The sequence below is a fragment of the Aricia agestis genome, chromosome 1 (assembly GCF_905147365.1).
Source record: "Aricia agestis chromosome 1, ilAriAges1.1, whole genome shotgun sequence".
In the NCBI taxonomy this organism is placed as follows: Eukaryota; Metazoa; Arthropoda; class Insecta; order Lepidoptera; family Lycaenidae; genus Aricia; species Aricia agestis.
In genome coordinates this window covers 19,172,438-19,190,319 of record NC_056406.1, presented here as the reverse complement: position 1 = coordinate 19,190,319, position 17,882 = coordinate 19,172,438, and the positions used below count along the sequence as shown (strand labels likewise).

The following is a 17,882-nucleotide window of genomic DNA, read 5'->3' as shown; positions in this document are numbered from 1 at the left end:
AACATTGTTAATATTACTAAAAATAATTTCACTTTTCAATAAAAAACAACATAAAATCTAACAGCGCGGCATTGTTTAATTTTTCGGTGACCCAAAATACATTTAGTAAAATGCCTCAACATTAATTTAAATTGTTTTGGATATTGAAACTTGTCTGACGCACGTACTTTTCAGGGTTCCGCACCCAAAGAGTAAAATCGACCAAGTGCGTGTCGGCCCACGCGCAATATAGGGTTCTGTAGTACCGCTAGTTTTTTTTTAAATTTTTCTTTGTTCAATGAATGTACATTTATAACGTGTTTACACTACTAACAACATCATCTCGGTTACTTTCAAAGGAATTTGAACGAAAAGTTCGTTTGTACTTCGCCGAATACATTTTTTTTAATTGATCGACTATTACTCAATAACTTATGAAGTCTTCTTAGCCGTGATAGTTTTCCTTTTAAATTCAGCCTATATATTCAGCATATTTCCTATTCCCGTTAAATTTTACACATTTCCAAAAGCAACCGTTTAGCTGGTAGAAGGGGGACACTCGACTCTAACGATTTTTTCCACTTTATAACTTAATATTTCACAAACGGATCCCAAAATCGGAAAATGATCCATGAATAAGTACTCATAATGTTTTAAAAAAAACCTATCCAACGACACCCCACACGATGGGGTGGACGCGAAAAAAAATCCTCCCCGTTTTATGTGTAGGTAAGGTAGCATAAAAAAAATTTTAAGATGTCATGTACCATTTAGTCGGTATCATTAATATGTGTATTCATGCCAAATTACAGCTTTGTAGGTAATATATAGCCTCTAAGCAAAACCGCGGACAGACAGACGGACTACGGACTTTTGACTACGGAACCTTAAAAATGAGACCTTATTTCCAAGACTTCTCTGACTCCGTTCTGTCTGCCCGTCTGTCGGTTTCGATGAATACGACAGGGTTGTGATGTGTGGGTACTAAGTAATTATTATACCTAGTAAGGTAAGGATGTATCCTAATTCCTAACTAATATTATAAATGCATAAGAGTGTCGTTACCTCTTCACACTTAACACCTCCATCGTGGGTATCGGAGACAGAGATTTTCAATTGTTTTGCGGCAGCCGTCTGCCTCTTGGGGATTGATGGGTTAACCGCTAAGCCGTCCCGGGAAAGGACATAGGATAGTTTTTATCCAAAAAAAAATTACGTTTCCCACGCAGTAAACGAATTTCGGCGCAACCGGATATGATGTAGTTTGAAATTAACTCTAATATACATATTTTTTTTCATCTTTTTCTGAAAACAAATCGCTGCAGCTTTAAAAATATTGATTTTGAGTAAAATGCATGCAATGTTTTTTGTGGCAACTTACTCATATTTATAAGTATTTATAAAAAAGACAATACAGCTTGCCAATTTACGAGTCTTCGCTTGTCGGATTAATTCCAACCAGGGATGTTGCGAATATTCGCATCCGCATCCGTAAATGCGGAGCATCCGCGCAAATTTGGACATCTGCATCTGCATCCGCATCCGCATTAAATCAATGCGGATGCGGATGTCATACGAGTTGCGACAAGAAAGAAAAGGGGCGGGTTTGATTTACGAAGCTCTGTGTAAGTCGTAACTGCCTATATAGAGCCTTATATATATATATATATATATATATATATATATATATATATATATATATATATATATATATATATATATATAGAGAAAAGTTCTAGAGCTAAACGTTCCGCGCGGCTTCGCCCGCGTAAGTTAGATATTTCACAGAAAAATGATTACACAAGAAATAGCCTATGATCCTTCACGTGGTATTACTTCTTATCAGTGCCAAATAACAGAAAATATGCTCCAGTAGTTCGTGAGATAAGCCCTTTCAAATAATTTCCCCCGTTTTTTTCCACGCTCCTATCAGTCTTAGCGTGATAAAATATAGCCTAGAGCTTTCCTCGATAAATGGGCTAACTAACACTGAAAGAATTGTTCAAATCGGACAAGTAGTTCCTGTGATTAGCGCGTTAAAATAAGTCCTTTCAAATAATTTCCCATAGTTAATAGAATCATGCGTTACTTTGCAGAAATCCGTAGCTTACAATTTATTTTATTATTTTTAGCAATATTTCGCGAAATAACTTCGAGTATTAATAAAAAAATCGTGAAGTTAAAAATAAGGGAATTAATTTCATTTAATTTTCATTTCCAAATAATTATTTTTGTATCACAAATGTAACATCTACCTAGTATAGGTCCCGGGCCACAGTAACGTCCCTGGCAATGAAACCGCTGATGAACTGGCTAGGCTTGGGGCCGAGAGTCTCATATATGGCCCAGAACCGGTCTGTGGTATATCTCTCAGTACCACAAAGCAAATGCTCAAGGAATGGGGTCACAGACTAAGTAAATGGGCTGAGACCCCTGGCCTTGAACACTCTAAGGCACTAATTCCTGACTTCAACATGAAACTATCAGAATTAGTGCTCGCCTTGGGTAGGAACCAATTAAGAATTATATATACCAGAGATATAGATTATATATACCAGAATACCAGCCGAACTCGGCACTGCAAGTTCAACGAACCAATTAAGAATCCTTGCCAAAAGCCTAACTGGGCACTGGAAGTTCAACAAACACCTGAACAGAATGGATATTTGTAGCATAACAACTTGCAGATTCTGTGATGAGGAGGGTGAAATACCTATTCACCTTCTCTTCGACTGTCCTGCTCTACTACAGAGCAGGTACAGGCACCTTGGTCGCCACGAATACTCATCCACAGAGAAAATTCGTGGCACCAACCCCAACCATATCGTTCAATTTATGAGCAGTATTGGGTTGGGGATGATACTCTAGTGCCAAGGAGTCATAATAGATCCTTATGGGTCGCAGTGACGTCAAGGCTACAGCGACCTACCTTATAAAAAAAATCACAAATGTATGATAATTGATAAAACAAATTATTAACACATAATATATAAAGAAAAATGATATTCATACTTTTTCATTGTTTTAATTCTTCAGTTACCTTAATATATATAAATTCTTAATTTATCTTAATATGTTTAAAAATCTTCTGTACGTATGTTTGTAATTGAACTCTTTCTAAACGGCTAGACCGATTCTGATGAATTTTTTAAATGTTTTATTTAATAGGTTCGAGAATGTTTTAGATTCACAATATGGTTTAAAAAAACCGTGGATAGTTAGGAAAATCAATAATTCCTTACCACTGATCACCCAATGGTCGAAATTCGACCTTACATGCAACGACATTAGGACTACTACCTATATTTTGTAAAAAATATTGACTTCATCATAGTTTTTTTTCTATTCTTGTCTCTGGGACTCAGTTGATCTCAGACTGGCCGTTTAAGCATTGTCTAATAGTACCTAAATTAAATTAAAAAAAAAAAACAATAATCCATTTTCAATTTGTCAACTTGTTGTCAACAGACTTCAACCATAAATAAAAGAGTATAATTCGTATGTATAGGCTTGTTACTCAAAAATCTGTCATTTTTCCTAGTAGTAGTGTCGGAGTGTGTGTAATGTTTTATTTGTTAAAAATATATATGATAAAAGCATAATTTTAAAATAATATTAGCTCGATGCACTCCTTCACCATATAAACTATAACTGTGCGAAATTTCATGCACCTACGTTTCCCCATTTTTCGTAGAAAGGGTTACAAACCCTTGGTCGCCACGAATACTCATCCACAGAGAAAATTCGTGGCACCAACCCCAACCATATCGTTCAATTTATGAGCAGTATTGGGTTGGGGATGATACTCTAGTGCCAAGGAGTCATAATAGATCCTTATGGGTCGCAGTGACGTCAAGGCTACAGCGACCTACCTTATAAAAAAAATCACAAATGTATGATAATTGATAAAACAAATTATTAACACATAATATATAAAGAAAAATGATATTCATACTTTTTCATTGTTTTAATTCTTCAGTTACCTTAATATATATAAATTCTTAATTTATCTTAATATGTTTAAAAATCTTCTGTACGTATGTTTGTAATTGAACTCTTCCTAAACGGCTAGACCGATTCTGATGAATTTTTTTAATGTTTTATTTAATAGGTTCGAGAATGTTTTAGATTCACAATATGGTTTAAAAAAACCGTGGATAGTTAGGAAAATCAATAATTCCTTACCACTGATCACCCAATGGTCGAAATTCGACCTTACATGCAACGACATTAGGACTACTACCTATATTTTGTAAAAAATATTGACTTCATCATAGTTTTTTTTCTATTCTTGTCTCTGGGACTCAGTTGATCTCAGACTGGCCGTTTAAGCATTGTCTAATAGTACCTAAATTAAATAATAAAAAAAAAAACAATAATCCATTTTCAATTTGTCAACTTGTTGTCAACAGACTTCAACCATAAATAAAAGAGTATAATTCGTATGTATAGGCTTGTTACTCAAAAATCTGTCATTTTTCCTAGTAGTAGTGTCGGAGTGTGTGTAATGTTTTATTTGTTAAAAATATATATGATAAAAGCATAATTTTAAAATAATATTAGCTCGATGCACTCCTTCACCATATAAACTATAACTGTGCGAAATTTCATGCACCTACGTTTCCCCATTTTTCGTAGAAAGGGTTACAAAGTTTTTCGCTTGCGTATTAATATATAGATAGATATGAGTTATGATTATGACTGGACTTGTCCGTCGGACCCGCTAGTATAGTATAATATTTATATTTTATATAGGATTCGAAACATCCGCATCCGCATCCGTGGATGTCAGCCCCTTAAACTCCGCATCCGCATTCACATCAGCGGATGTGAAAAAATTGGCATCCGCAACATCCCTGATTCCAACCAAACGAGCCCTATTGAACGTGTCCTCGATACAAGCGAGGAAGGAAATTTAAGCGCTGCGTTGTAATTAATTAATTATTGTTTTGATGTTCCGAGTTTTACGACACAAAAAAATCATAAGGATGTTTATTGTTTAAAGACGGAGAGCGGGAAGGGGCCATGTAAGCCAATTTCAATTTAGATAGGTACTACTTTTATGCGGACGCACACCATGAATACGGTTTCCATACAAAAATGACCCTTCTACTTGAACGACAAAACAAAAACTGGAACCGCTTTTAAACGCGAACTTTGTGGGTTAGAAATAAGATTTAAAAGTAATTCATTTAAAATTCAAACAACAATTTTTTGCTACATTTTTATTATTGCGGCATCGTCTTCAGAAAATGAATTATTATATTGTCTCGACAATGTACGAAGGCGCGAAAATTAAGGAAAATTATTGTGATTTATGTGCTAAAATATAATTATTTTCGAGTTTTCAGTGTGCTGGAATTAAAGGTTTTGTATTGTTATTTTTAGGGTTCCATACCCAAAGGGTAAAAACGGGACCCTATTACTGAGACTTCGTTGTCTGTCCGTCTGTCTGTCTCCAGTAGGGAATGCAAATCTCGCGAGATTGGGGCTCAAGCGAGATCCCGCCAGTTTATGAATACAATACCGCGAGATCTCGCCAATTTCGAGATCTCGCGAGATTAGCAGTTTGGTGGGTTTTTTTGCAAATAATCACAATATTTGAATAAATTACCAAACAAAAGTAATAAATATTATAAGTTTTATAAAATTTACATTCATTTTCACGATTTTTTTCAATAGGTTTTTTTTAAACATTGTTTGATGCATCTGTCTATAATTTTAAGTAGTAAACTTTGACATACGTATCTACTATCTATCAACAACTTCGACGTCCACGATAACGTAAAGTCCAGAATTATAAAAGCGCACTATCAAACACAAATCTTTTAGTCATAAAATAGTTCTTTTATAACTAACAAAACAACGAGAAGTCAAAATTCAGGACCTAGTTGAGAATCACAGTGCGCTGTTGCGTAGGCCAACTCCTCTTTGTTTTGACTCCGTGATCGCAACTCCGTCCGTGTCAGTCGGCGCTTCAAATAAGACGTTTTTATGCTCAAGTGCAATCTCGTGAAACTCGCGAGATCTCGCCTTTTTTTCGTCCGAGATCAATCTCGCTAAAAAAGACCGCTGACCGAGATCTCGCGAGAATGAGATTGCATTCCCTAGTCTCCAGGCTGTATCTCAAAAACCGCTATCGCTAGACTTCTGAAATTTTCACAGATTGTGTATTACTGTTATATTATTATTTTTTTTCCTACTCCCATACAAAAAACGTTATTTTTTAGCCTTTTTTGCTCGATATCAATAATAACAATCAGGTCGGGACAACAGGACATAAACACTTGAAAATTTCACAACAATCCTAATTATATATGTATTTTAATAATTAATATTAATTTTAAAATAAAATAAAAATTAAAGGGGGGCTCCCATACAAAAAAACACAATGTTTGGCCTACTTTTGCTCTGTAACGGTACGGAACCCTTCGTGAGCGAGTCCTACTCGCACTTGGCCGATTATAATCTATAAGTTATAACCCTTAGTGCGCGAGTCCGACTCGCACTTGGCCGATTCTTATACTTTGTAGTGTCAAAAAATATAAAGACTAATGAACGACAATTGTGAAACCCTCGACCAAATTATTTTTACTAAATTAAGTTTCAGTTAACATTAGTAAAGATATTTATGTAGATTGTAGGTACTTGGGTACTTATTAGTTATTACGTCTCCTAGTATTACCAATATTATGTGACAAATAACGAAGGAAATGGGAGAGCCATGCTTCGGCACGAATGGGCCGGCTCGACCGGAGAGATACCACGTCCTCACAGAAAACCGGCGTGAAACAGCGCTTCCGCTGGGTTTACCGGAGGCCCAATCCCCTACCCTTTTCCTTTCCCTACCCTCCCCTATTTCCTTCCGTACCCTCCCCTATTCCCTTCCGTACCCTCCCCTATTCCCTTCCCTACCCTCCCCTATTACCCCTTAGAAGGCCGGCAACGCACCTGCAGCTCTTCTGATGCTGCGAGTGTCCATGGGCGACGGAAGTTGCTTACCATCAGGTGACCCGTTTGCTCGTTTGCCCCCTTATTTCATAAAAAAAAAAAAAAAGTGGAAGTTATAGCCCCACTGCCCCATAGGCGTAATCTATAAACTATGTGGAAAACGTCACGTCAACGTCATGACGAAGCAATAATGTTGATAAAATATTATATCACCGCCCCTACTCGTAAAATTACAACGTTTACTCAGAAACTTCGGAAATACTGTGAAATTTTTCTTGTTATCTGTTACATCTTTTCGCTTGTGAAAATCAATTTGGAGATGAAAATTTTTTGTGCTATTTATTATAAGTACTTAATTTGTATACCTAATTTAAATTACTTCTGTGTAATTTCTGTCGGAAGGAAATCCTTAAGAGGAATCCACACCGCCCTTTTTTCCATACAAACGTTGTCCCCTGTTTTCTCCCTGGATAATGCTGGTAGAGTTAATTTCTTTTCCTGAATATCTACGGCCACTAATACAATGTCCCTATGTTTCCTTTCTTTTCATAATTTAATTATTAAATAAGATATGAACGTTCAAAAACACAAAAAAATGGCCAGATTTTCCGCTGTGTTCAAACATCCAGAAAACAGATTTGGCTAGATTATACAAAAAATAATAAAACATAGGAACACAGCTCAAGCCTTTCATTAATCTTTAATGAAAAAAGTACTTAAATCGGTTAAGTTTTGGAGAAGGAATCAGGGGACAACGAATCGTTGATTTTCTACAGTTGTCTCTATCGCGTTCTGCGGTATAGGTTTGAGGTAAAAAGGCCTAAATTTAGATTGTTATTATTTTTAGCAATATTCCGCGAAAACAACTTCCACCTTTAAGTAAATGAGTGAGTGTACGCATAGGCATGCGTACAGCACCTCCCTCCTCCCACACTGCCTATGCGTACACTCGCATGCAAGAATATTGCTAAAAATAATAACAAACTAAATTTAAACTATGGATTTCCGCAAAGTAACGCCTGATTCCATTAACTATGTAAAAAGGCCTTTCAGGACTTTCACGAATATGTTAAGACTAAATTTAGCCAAATCGGTTTAGCCGTACTCGAGTTTTAGCGAGACTATAATATTATGTATATTATTTTACATTATCGGTTTTCCGGTTTTTGTACCACATGGATTCTTTATTTAAATTAATCTATATCTATACTAATATTATAAATGCGAAAGTATCTCTGTCTGTCTGTCTGTCTGTCTCGCTTTCACGCCAAAATTACCGAAGCGATTGTAATGAAATTTTATATACAGAGAGTCTAAAGCCTGAGAAAGGACATAGGCTACTTTTTTACTGGAAAAAAGTGTTGTAAGGGGGTGAAAATGCGTAAATTTTTTCAAATTGAGTTAGTTCCAAAAATTCATAATAGATGGCGCCGTGCGTCTCCCACATCGCGCTTACCCGAAAGTCTTTCTATAAGAGGTGGTATTATCTTACATGCGATTTTTTTCGATTGCTATTTTTTTTCGATTGTTATTTAATAAATAAGTACTTTATCTATGCAGTGACGTAACCTTAAACCTATCAATGATAAATAGTTTATGGGTAAAGTTGTGTAATTGGGGGGCTAAATAAGCTTAAAAATTTGGCACGAAATATAAACTTTAATTAAAAAAATTGAAATATTATGTGCACACTGCACAGCTGTTTTGATTTAACTTAACTTGATAACATTTAACTTAATTTGATTCTTTAACGTTGTTAGTGGCGGCCGAAAAGGAAGATCTTCCGACCGAGCGAGATAGCATGCTCGGTCAGGCCGAAGCCCACTGACGTCATTTCAGACGTTGTATATAACTTGCCGTTCTTCGAAACTTCGATAGCGCGATGCAGGATTGTTAGGCGAAAATGTGGGTACCCGGTACCGCCACATCACTCCCCCCCCGAAGACCTGTGGTATTCTTCGATGCGCTTGTGTTGTCAGGTGTGGGCCGAAGCTACGCGTGCAATGACCAGGAGAGGGACCCCGTGCTCTGCTTGTTGACCGGTCGTTGTAGCCTATGGCTGCACCGTTCAAGCCAGACACGGGTTCGACCGGCGCGGACCTCCAACGCGGCTTATGGTCGAGGCGACCCGGTTATGCTTGATATCTGCTGACGTGGTGCGGAGGGGCGGGGAGTGTTGATGATGATTGATGTCCAGAAGGATGCGTGTTCTTGTCGGTGGTCACCAATTTAACGTTGCTAGTGGCGGCCGAAAAGGAAGATCTTCCGACCGAGCGAGATAGCATGCTCGGTCAGGCCGAAGCCCACTGACGTCATTTCAGACGTTGTATATAACTTGCCGTTCTTCGAAACTTCGATAGCGCGATGCAGGATTGTTAGGCGAAAATGTGGGTACCCGGTACCGCCACAATTCCGTACCAGGGTTTTTTATAAAAGCTTTTGACACCAATTTTGTTGATATCGCGTGCTATTTAAAACTGAAGTCCACGCGGACGAAGTCGCGGGCAACAGCTAGTATTTTATATATATCTGGGAATCGTTTGACGATAAATTCTTTCGTCTAATGTTTATAGTTCACACCGTTACAATAAAGATTTAACGCTGTATCGTTAAAACGCGTTTTACGAGGTAGCCATACGTTTTATTTTGGAGTTTATGTGTACATACAGGGTGTAATAAGACCACTTCCGATAACTTTGGGGTATGATTATACTACATTTTCTGATTACGAATATGTTTTTTTTTTTTTTTAATTTTTTATTCTTTATTTTTTATAATTAAAACCCTTTATACATGATAATAAACCACATAGAAAAATATTTTAAAATATTTTTTTAAATTTTATTATTTTTACCCCAATAAGCATTTGCAAGCGCGCGGTTAACGTTCTCGTGTTCCGAGTACAAACCCGAGAACGTTGACCGCGTTAATCAGCTGTTAGCTCCGCCCTACGCACGCTAAGTCGAAAGGTCGTATGCGACGAATGACGATACACTACGAGTTACGACTTACGACAGAACACACAGAAACCCTAATGTATGTCTTTTCAATTTCAAACCCATGAAGGTCACCATGACGTGGAACTTAGAACTCTGACCTCTGACCTCTCATCTAAGCTACTTGCAGTGTTAAGAGTTTAATGGTAGCTCATGTAGAAAACTGTAAGTAACTGTCTGTGCATGTGTAACAACTTACGACAGTATGGCAAACTTCTAAGATTATTAGACTAGTTAAAAAGTTCATCGTAAGTAACGAAACCTATGCGGATGAACTGTTTATCCGCAATCGTCACTTATCAATCGAAATAACAGATGATACACGAAAAAACCTCATACATAAAACTGGCAATTAACTTACGTGAAAAATGTTGAGTTCAAGTGTTCTTACTTCTTTATGCATTTTGAAAATAGTCCTTAACACCAAGCAATAAGACCAGTCACCACCAAGAACGTCAAAAAAACTTCTCGTTAACGAAATGTATCACACCACAAAGTATTTTATTACAACTGAAATAATAATCAATTGACAACATTTCAAAATTTTAACATGGCTTTTTTATTATTTTATATGAAAGTAGACTTAAAATAAGGCGACACGTGTTTCTTGCTTTTTCAAAATTATGTTTTTATGATACCTAAAAAATAGATTTTAATCCTTCGTATTCTAAAGAGACGTAAGCGCCAAGTGACGTCATACTTACGTCTGAACGGTTAATTCCATTACACTTTAACAAAAGAAAAAATCTGTCAATGTAAGTTTGTTACGTTTATTATGACGTCTGTCAATGTCATCGTCAACCTGGAGGATAGGTAACCAATGAGGTAATGTTATTATTTAGAAATGTCAGTGTTGACAGGTGGTTGACAGTGACGTTTTTGTTTTTATGCTTCATGTTGTCTTTTTAAAACTATTTTACACCAAGCAAACAAACTGTATGATATTATGCCGTAAGTATGACGTCACAGCGTATTTTTCAGTTTTTATTTATTTTCTCAGTAAATAAGCAATATAAAAATTTTTTGAATATTTTTTTGATATCAGGAGAAGAAACTAAAGAAACGGTATTTTTTATTTTAAGGCTTAAAAATTTTGAAATGTTGTCAATTATTAACACTTTACACAATACTACCACGTTTTGATACTTGAAGTAATTGTTAAAAAATCAAACTTATCTCCTAACAACTCTAACAACCTATTACCTCAATGCTCAAATGGCTACTAAATTAAAAAATCTATTTTAATTTTTGAAATAATGTTCGTCGTGTATCGACTTTCGGAAGTAGTCAAAAGACACCGAACGGCGGCTTGCTTTGATCGCGGCGCCGACAAAGCGCGCCGCTCTGCAGGTGCCCGACGCACGTGTCGCTAATCCATTTCAAGGACAATCTAAGTGTTGTATCCTATAAATTCAATACTATTTAGTCGATATTTAAATTACCATTAAATAATAAAAATTATAACTATTATTTAGTAGATCTCATCTCATTTTTTAAATTCGATACCTACATTACCGTGATAAAGTGATTGTTATACCGTGGTACGCGTTATGCGCGTCAAAAATACTTTAATACCTAATTAAGTAAATAACTTTTAATTATTGTCGCTTTTCTTAATATTGAGTAGGTATTTGTTTATTTTTAGTTTGACAGTAATCAATACGTACTCGTATGTAAAACAATTAATACGATTTATCGATAAAAAAATTATCGATTACTCAAAATATTCACATTGCACAGGGATACATCCCTATTATTTTACAAAGTTTTTTCTTCAATTTTGTTCAGTCGGCTGTCTAACACGCGCCGTGCTGGTGTAGGTACTGTGACGTTTTTGTTTAAGTTTTGTAATTTTACGTTTAGATGTTGTCATATTATTGCTTGTTTTGTGTATTGTTAACTATTTTTTTTTATGTTTGTAATTAATAACGGGCCGTGACAAGATACGTCCGATGAATGTGCGATGCTTTAAGGAACAGGTGAACATCGTCGTCGATAGACGATAGTGCGGTTTAAACAGTGCAATAAAAAGTGTTTAAAGAATTGGAATGTCTCCTGTAATTACTTTTGTTAAGTGTTGAATAACTCTGCAATCTACATCGAGTTAGATGGATCATGGAACACAGTTCGAACTGCATTTCATAAAAGCAGACAGCTGATCACAGGTCAGTGAACATGTTATCACGTATGTTTTCCATTGATAGGTATTGATAGGTGCAGTAGATACCTAACTGTGTATGTATTTTTACAGATGTGTAAATCGGATGATGATCGGATGTGAATTATGATTTCTTTTTCTTTTTGGCCGGAAGTAAAAACTGAGTATTTTTGAGTAAAAACCTGAGAAACGGTAATTAATAAATTGTAACATTTTGTTAAATCGTGTAAACTATTGTAATTTAATAATCATTACAATATTGGTGGTTTATTCACTACCTACGGGCTAGGGTATAGGGCACACCACGATCAGCTGTTTTGTCTTAACTCATGACTAGCGCAGAGCCGCGCGCGCGGTATTCGGCGCGGGCGGCGCGGGGGGGGCCGGCTCGGCCCGGGGTTTCATTCATCGGCGGCGGGCGATATTATCGCGCATTAACTGCACGCATTATACATTGCGTGTTGAAAATTTTGACTATTTTAAAAACTGGCGATTACATGAAAATTTCTTGCACCAATGGATATATCTCATGCCCTATAATAACCCCACGAAGTTATCGGAAGCGGTCTTTTGACACCCTGTATATTATATTATCTAAGTTACTGGGTTATATTAGTTGTATTGAATACAATTATTGTTATTACTTACTTATTATGTTATTTTTAATTTTAATTGTTACTCGTTCATACAAAAATCGGTCAAGTGCTAGTCGGACTCCCGCACGTAGGGTTCCGTACCATTTATTGATATCGAAGAATAAATAGGCAATGCTTTTTATTTATTTTTGTATTGAAAGTAAAAGTGACGAATCTTTAAGGGTTCCTTACTTACTTAGTACTGAGACATACATTAATATTAATACTTGCATCTTTATAATATGTAAAAAACCGATTTCCAAGGCAAAATCAATATTAATAAAATGATCTAAAAAGTATGAAGTCGGTACCAGCAACTGAGATACTTGACATAAAACTTCGCCGGTACCGACTTCAAAAGATTGAAAATTTAGTACAGAATTATTTGAGGTTTAGTCAAATTTTGAAAAAGGCACTAATAAAGAATAAGAATTATTTCATGCTTTTTAGATAATTTTATTAATATTGATTTTGCCTTGTAAGTCGGTTTCAATTTTTTGTTGAAAACAATAATTTTACTCTTTTTATTTTAGTTACGAGTATCTACAAGATCACAAGGCAGGCTACGAAAGTGAAATATTCACATTATATTACTATAATCGAAATTGTGGTAAATGCTTGCAGTTATCTCAGCTAAGCTAAAATTTCCGAACTTTTATCTTTAAAGGTTCAGTAGTTATGTTCAGTGCCTTTGGATCCAGAGACAGCTTTGTATGAAATTTTACTCATTTGTAACGTAATATGTTTGAGTTAATAAAAACAAAATTTTAACCGCCTTGTGTGTTTTAATAATTTTTAAGGGTTTAACTCCATTGCTCATGGAATCCAACATCAGATCTCCACTTTCGTAATCATTATACCAAATTAAGATTATATCCTAGATGCAACAATACAAGAATTATGAATATCGGTCCACAAACAGCGAAATAATCATCAAAAACATCTGTTTCGATGCGAAGTATCATGAAAAGTACCAATAATTGGGTCATTTCAAAATGACGACCTCTGTGGCTCAATTCATTGAGTGTGCGTTTAACTTTCGCAATAAAGTATTTTGTCTTTGACTAACCGTAATCGTAAACTGATGTTGTTAGCATAAAAAATATATTTTAAGACCTATTATAATACTAATTAAGTATCCTAAAATTCCTAATCAATCTGTTACAAGTTTGTAAACTTCAAATAGATTGATAGCTAAGTAACTAATTAGTATAATTAATGAAATACTCTTATTAATTAAATATTTGCAAAGAAATGCTAAGACTATGACTATTCTTTGAACTTACGTACTTACGTACCCAAAGGGTAAAAACGGGACCCTATTACTAAGACTTCGTTGTCTTTTCGTCTATCCGTCTGTCTGTATGTCTGTCTGTCTGACTCCAGGTTAAAAAATACAAACCTGATGATGATTTTTTCGAAACCGGTCGTGTATTTAACAATTTTGTAATAAATATCTTAAAATAAAGTGGAATAAGTGCAAGGAAAGTGTATAATTATTTAATTGGGAGATAAAAGTAACATTAATTATTTAATTAATATGTTACTTGTATTATCGAAGCAGCTTACTTCTCAGAAGTAATGTCAAATGTGTGCCTTACGCTCTGGAGTTAAGGTTGAATTTGTTATGTTCAATTTTGGTGACATTGGTGACCCTGTCGTGGTAATGATGATGATGATGATGATGAATGTAATTTGCATAGTAGCATATGCTTTCAGTTCTTAAAACAGCGCCGAAACCTCCAAACTTGTATCTATAAGGAATCGGGAGTTCTCTTAGTATCTTCGGAACCATAGTATACCTCGTTGCGAAATCTTGCGTTTTGGTAGCATATGCTTAGGATGCTTCTCATAAAACCAAAATCACCATATGTTTCCATATAAATTTCGAAGAGTTTCCTCGATTACTCATGGTTCCCATCATCAGGTCACCACTTTTGTGAAAATGGGACCTGATTGGAGTGAAACCTAATACAACAAAACAAAAATTTCGAAAATCGGTTCGCAAACGGCGGAGCAATCGTTGAACATACAAAAAAAAAATATCCACAGCCGAATATATAACCTCCTCGTTTTTTGGAAGTCGGTTAAAAAAACTATAACGAACATTGCTTGAACATCATCTTATAACTAAGAATATATAAATGGAAATTCTTTAAAAATAGTAGCAATGAGTACTTATCACATTGACACCTTATAACTAAATGCCAATGCGTTTTATATTACAATCAATTTTTTTAAAATCTAAAATGACCTTCTTATGGGCCCGTTCTTTATAAGGCCATAATGTTCAATATGCGTGTATAAGTTTAATGATCCTAATAAGTAAAGATGTTTGGGCGTGAAGAGGTAACAAACATAGTACACACTTCCGCATTTAATACTAGTATGGATTGTTTCAGATGGCGAATACCAAGTCAAGTTGCGTGCGCCCTGACCGCGGGTGAAGGCATTATGAACGATAATATACTGTTCGTCGCGTCCAGCTCCATCCTGTACGATGTCCCGGACAACAAGACAGACCGCGTGTACTATGAGACGGTCAACACGTCCAAACCAAACGAAACCGAACCCGAGCTGCCGGAAGACGAGTTTATATTCGACAGAACAGATATTAGAGCTATATTTATCACTCTGTACACCATCGTGTTCTGCTGTTGTTTCTTCGGTAAGTTTAAAAATAACACATTTCACGTCAGCCGTGCCAAACATTAAAAAGGTAAACTATTTACACCATTTATGTAAAGGAAACTTTTATGCTAATCTATAATAGATGGCCCTGAAAATTGAGTTGGACAGGAAGATTAATATTCGCGTTTTACTGGACAATAAATAAACTAAATGTCCAGCACAACTCCATTTTGCGTCGGAGTGAATGTATCTAATAATTACTGGTAACAGGAGGCAAGGGACGACCCACGCCAAGGAGATCAGATAATACATAGGATGAGCAGTGAGCACAAGTCTGTGTATCGTTTGACGTTCGCCACGTTTGTAGAATTCCTGTAACGATTGTAGAATAATCACAAAATTTAAATAACATTCGTAGCAGGAAACGTTCAAATGTTTTCACAATAAGAGCCCTAATGTCAATCACAAGAACGGGCACGTTTAGCGAAGATCTGGAAAGTCACTTAAACTTTGTGGGCGACGTGCTGGAACCTTGTAGGACCCCAAATTTAGAATTTGTTTAGATAATTGAATTTAGATTCTACAAGTTTGCGATTATTTTGAAATTATACGCGAATGGGGATTGTCCATTTTTTTTAATTTTGCTCATTACAAAAACATTTCGATTAATATCGTCAGTGATCGTTTTTCTGTAAATAAACGAAAAAAAAACCCATTAGTTACTTATATTTTTGAACAAATATGTTTAACCTTTGTTTGACCTTCAATGGCGTTAAATTAGCAATAAATTCGACCAACATTACGTTTCGAACTTTTGGTAAGCTTCTCGTATCAGCTTTCACATAATGAGAACTTGCATTTGACGAACCAGCCATTATAAATAAGATTGAAAGGAAATTAAAAACATACTGCAGAAGTCAAATGGTCGCCGATGATGACGTCAGAGCGAAACTTTAAAAATGTATTGAGAAAAAACTAGCCAATGAATTTCAAAATTATTTAATTTTTATTCTTAACCTTTCGTATGTTGAAATGACATTAGCCACTTTGCTGTGTCTGTGGTACCGGGAGCCGGTATGGTCAACAGACAGCCCTAGACTTTTACTGTTACTGGATTTTTTCCGTATCTAGTACGAATCAAGTCAATTCAAGTTATAAATCTTATTGTAAATTGAATAATCTTTATTCACTTTCAACCATTTCTATATAAATACTCAATTATAGCTAACATAGAACTTTCAACATAAAGTACTGTGATATTAGATAAGTTTCGGTTATAATTTTAATTACAACAACATTTGGAAGTAATCAATATATTTTATTTACAACTTATCACATTAGGTTTAAAATACAACTCAAAATTCAAGTGCCACCATACATATTTTTTACACAAAACATGATCATAAATCACATGATCATAAAAAAAAGAACTGCCACAGCAATATGGCGCAGTTTTGAATGACTCGTGTTTAAATTTTTTTCACTAAAGCTGCGCGAGTTTTGGCGTCACTAGTCGGCCTGTTTCTTCTTTATGCATTTGTAACGTGTTAGAAAGGATAGGTTGATATACAATTTAAACAATGACGTTATTTAGAGCGCGAAAAACATAAAACTGTTACCCATACCGGGTCCCGGTATGTCAACGTAACGGGCGAATATGTGTTTATACCGGGAGCCGGTATTTCAACATACTAGAAGTTAAAATACCCTATTTTAACGAAAAAAGTATAAAAAGTACATGTGATTTTTTTCACTCAACACGATCTACATTTTATGAAGTTAGAAAAGAAGTAGTGCTTAGAACACACAAGTAACATTTATTTACTTTGTCATGCGTTTAGAATTCATAAGTGCAGTAATAATACTCGAACTTGGCAGACAGGCTTAGGTAGTAGTAATAATAATCTTATCTTTGTGAACCCCAATGGAACTTGACTGTGTTTTAGGGCAAGCAAATATGATTATGAGTGGTCGCTTCTATCATAGATCTAATATGAAGGAAGGATAGTGGTTGAAATAACAATCAAAACAGTAGGTCACTCAAAAAGTTGAAATCCATTAGGACTATACCATTAAGACTATAAAAAACTTCAATTAAAAAGCACTCAGCAGTCTGATGGTCACTTTAATTCTTCAGCGACATTTGAAGCAAACAAAGACGATTCATTATCGAATCACTGAGAAATAATCCCCGGCTCCGATTTCTCGAAGTCAGTTCGATTAAAATGTTATTATTTTTCCACCGCCGGCGACAATAGTTCAGTATTGTGTCGCTCTAATGTAATAAGTTCCTCATCGACAACTCCGTTCAATAAGATACGGTATCAGTGGGGGTTTTATTAATTTCCGATGGAAGTCGATAACGGGCCCAAATCTAATTTTATATTAATAATTTATCAAATATCGTTTTATCGCCATATAAGTGGTTACATCACGCTGCTCGTCTTGCCGATTTGGTTTCTGTGAATTCTGAACGAATAAAATAAAAGAAAAAAATTATTATGTGTCGAGTTGCCAAAATTCTGAAGGAAA

At 35.5% G+C, this 17,882-nt stretch overlaps 1 protein-coding gene across 1 annotated transcript in view; it reads left to right on the top strand.

Annotated features, from left to right (window-relative positions):
• The window catches only part of LOC121740277 (muscarinic acetylcholine receptor M1-like), a 371,436-nt gene that overhangs the window by 46,640 nt on the left and 306,914 nt on the right, over positions 1-17,882 (top strand). Inside the window, exon 2 of the mRNA XM_042132937.1 lies at positions 15,122-15,387. Coding sequence (XP_041988871.1) covers positions 15,174-15,387 — 214 coding nt within the window. The 5' untranslated portion in view covers positions 15,122-15,173. The remainder of the gene's footprint in view (positions 1-15,121; positions 15,388-17,882) is intronic.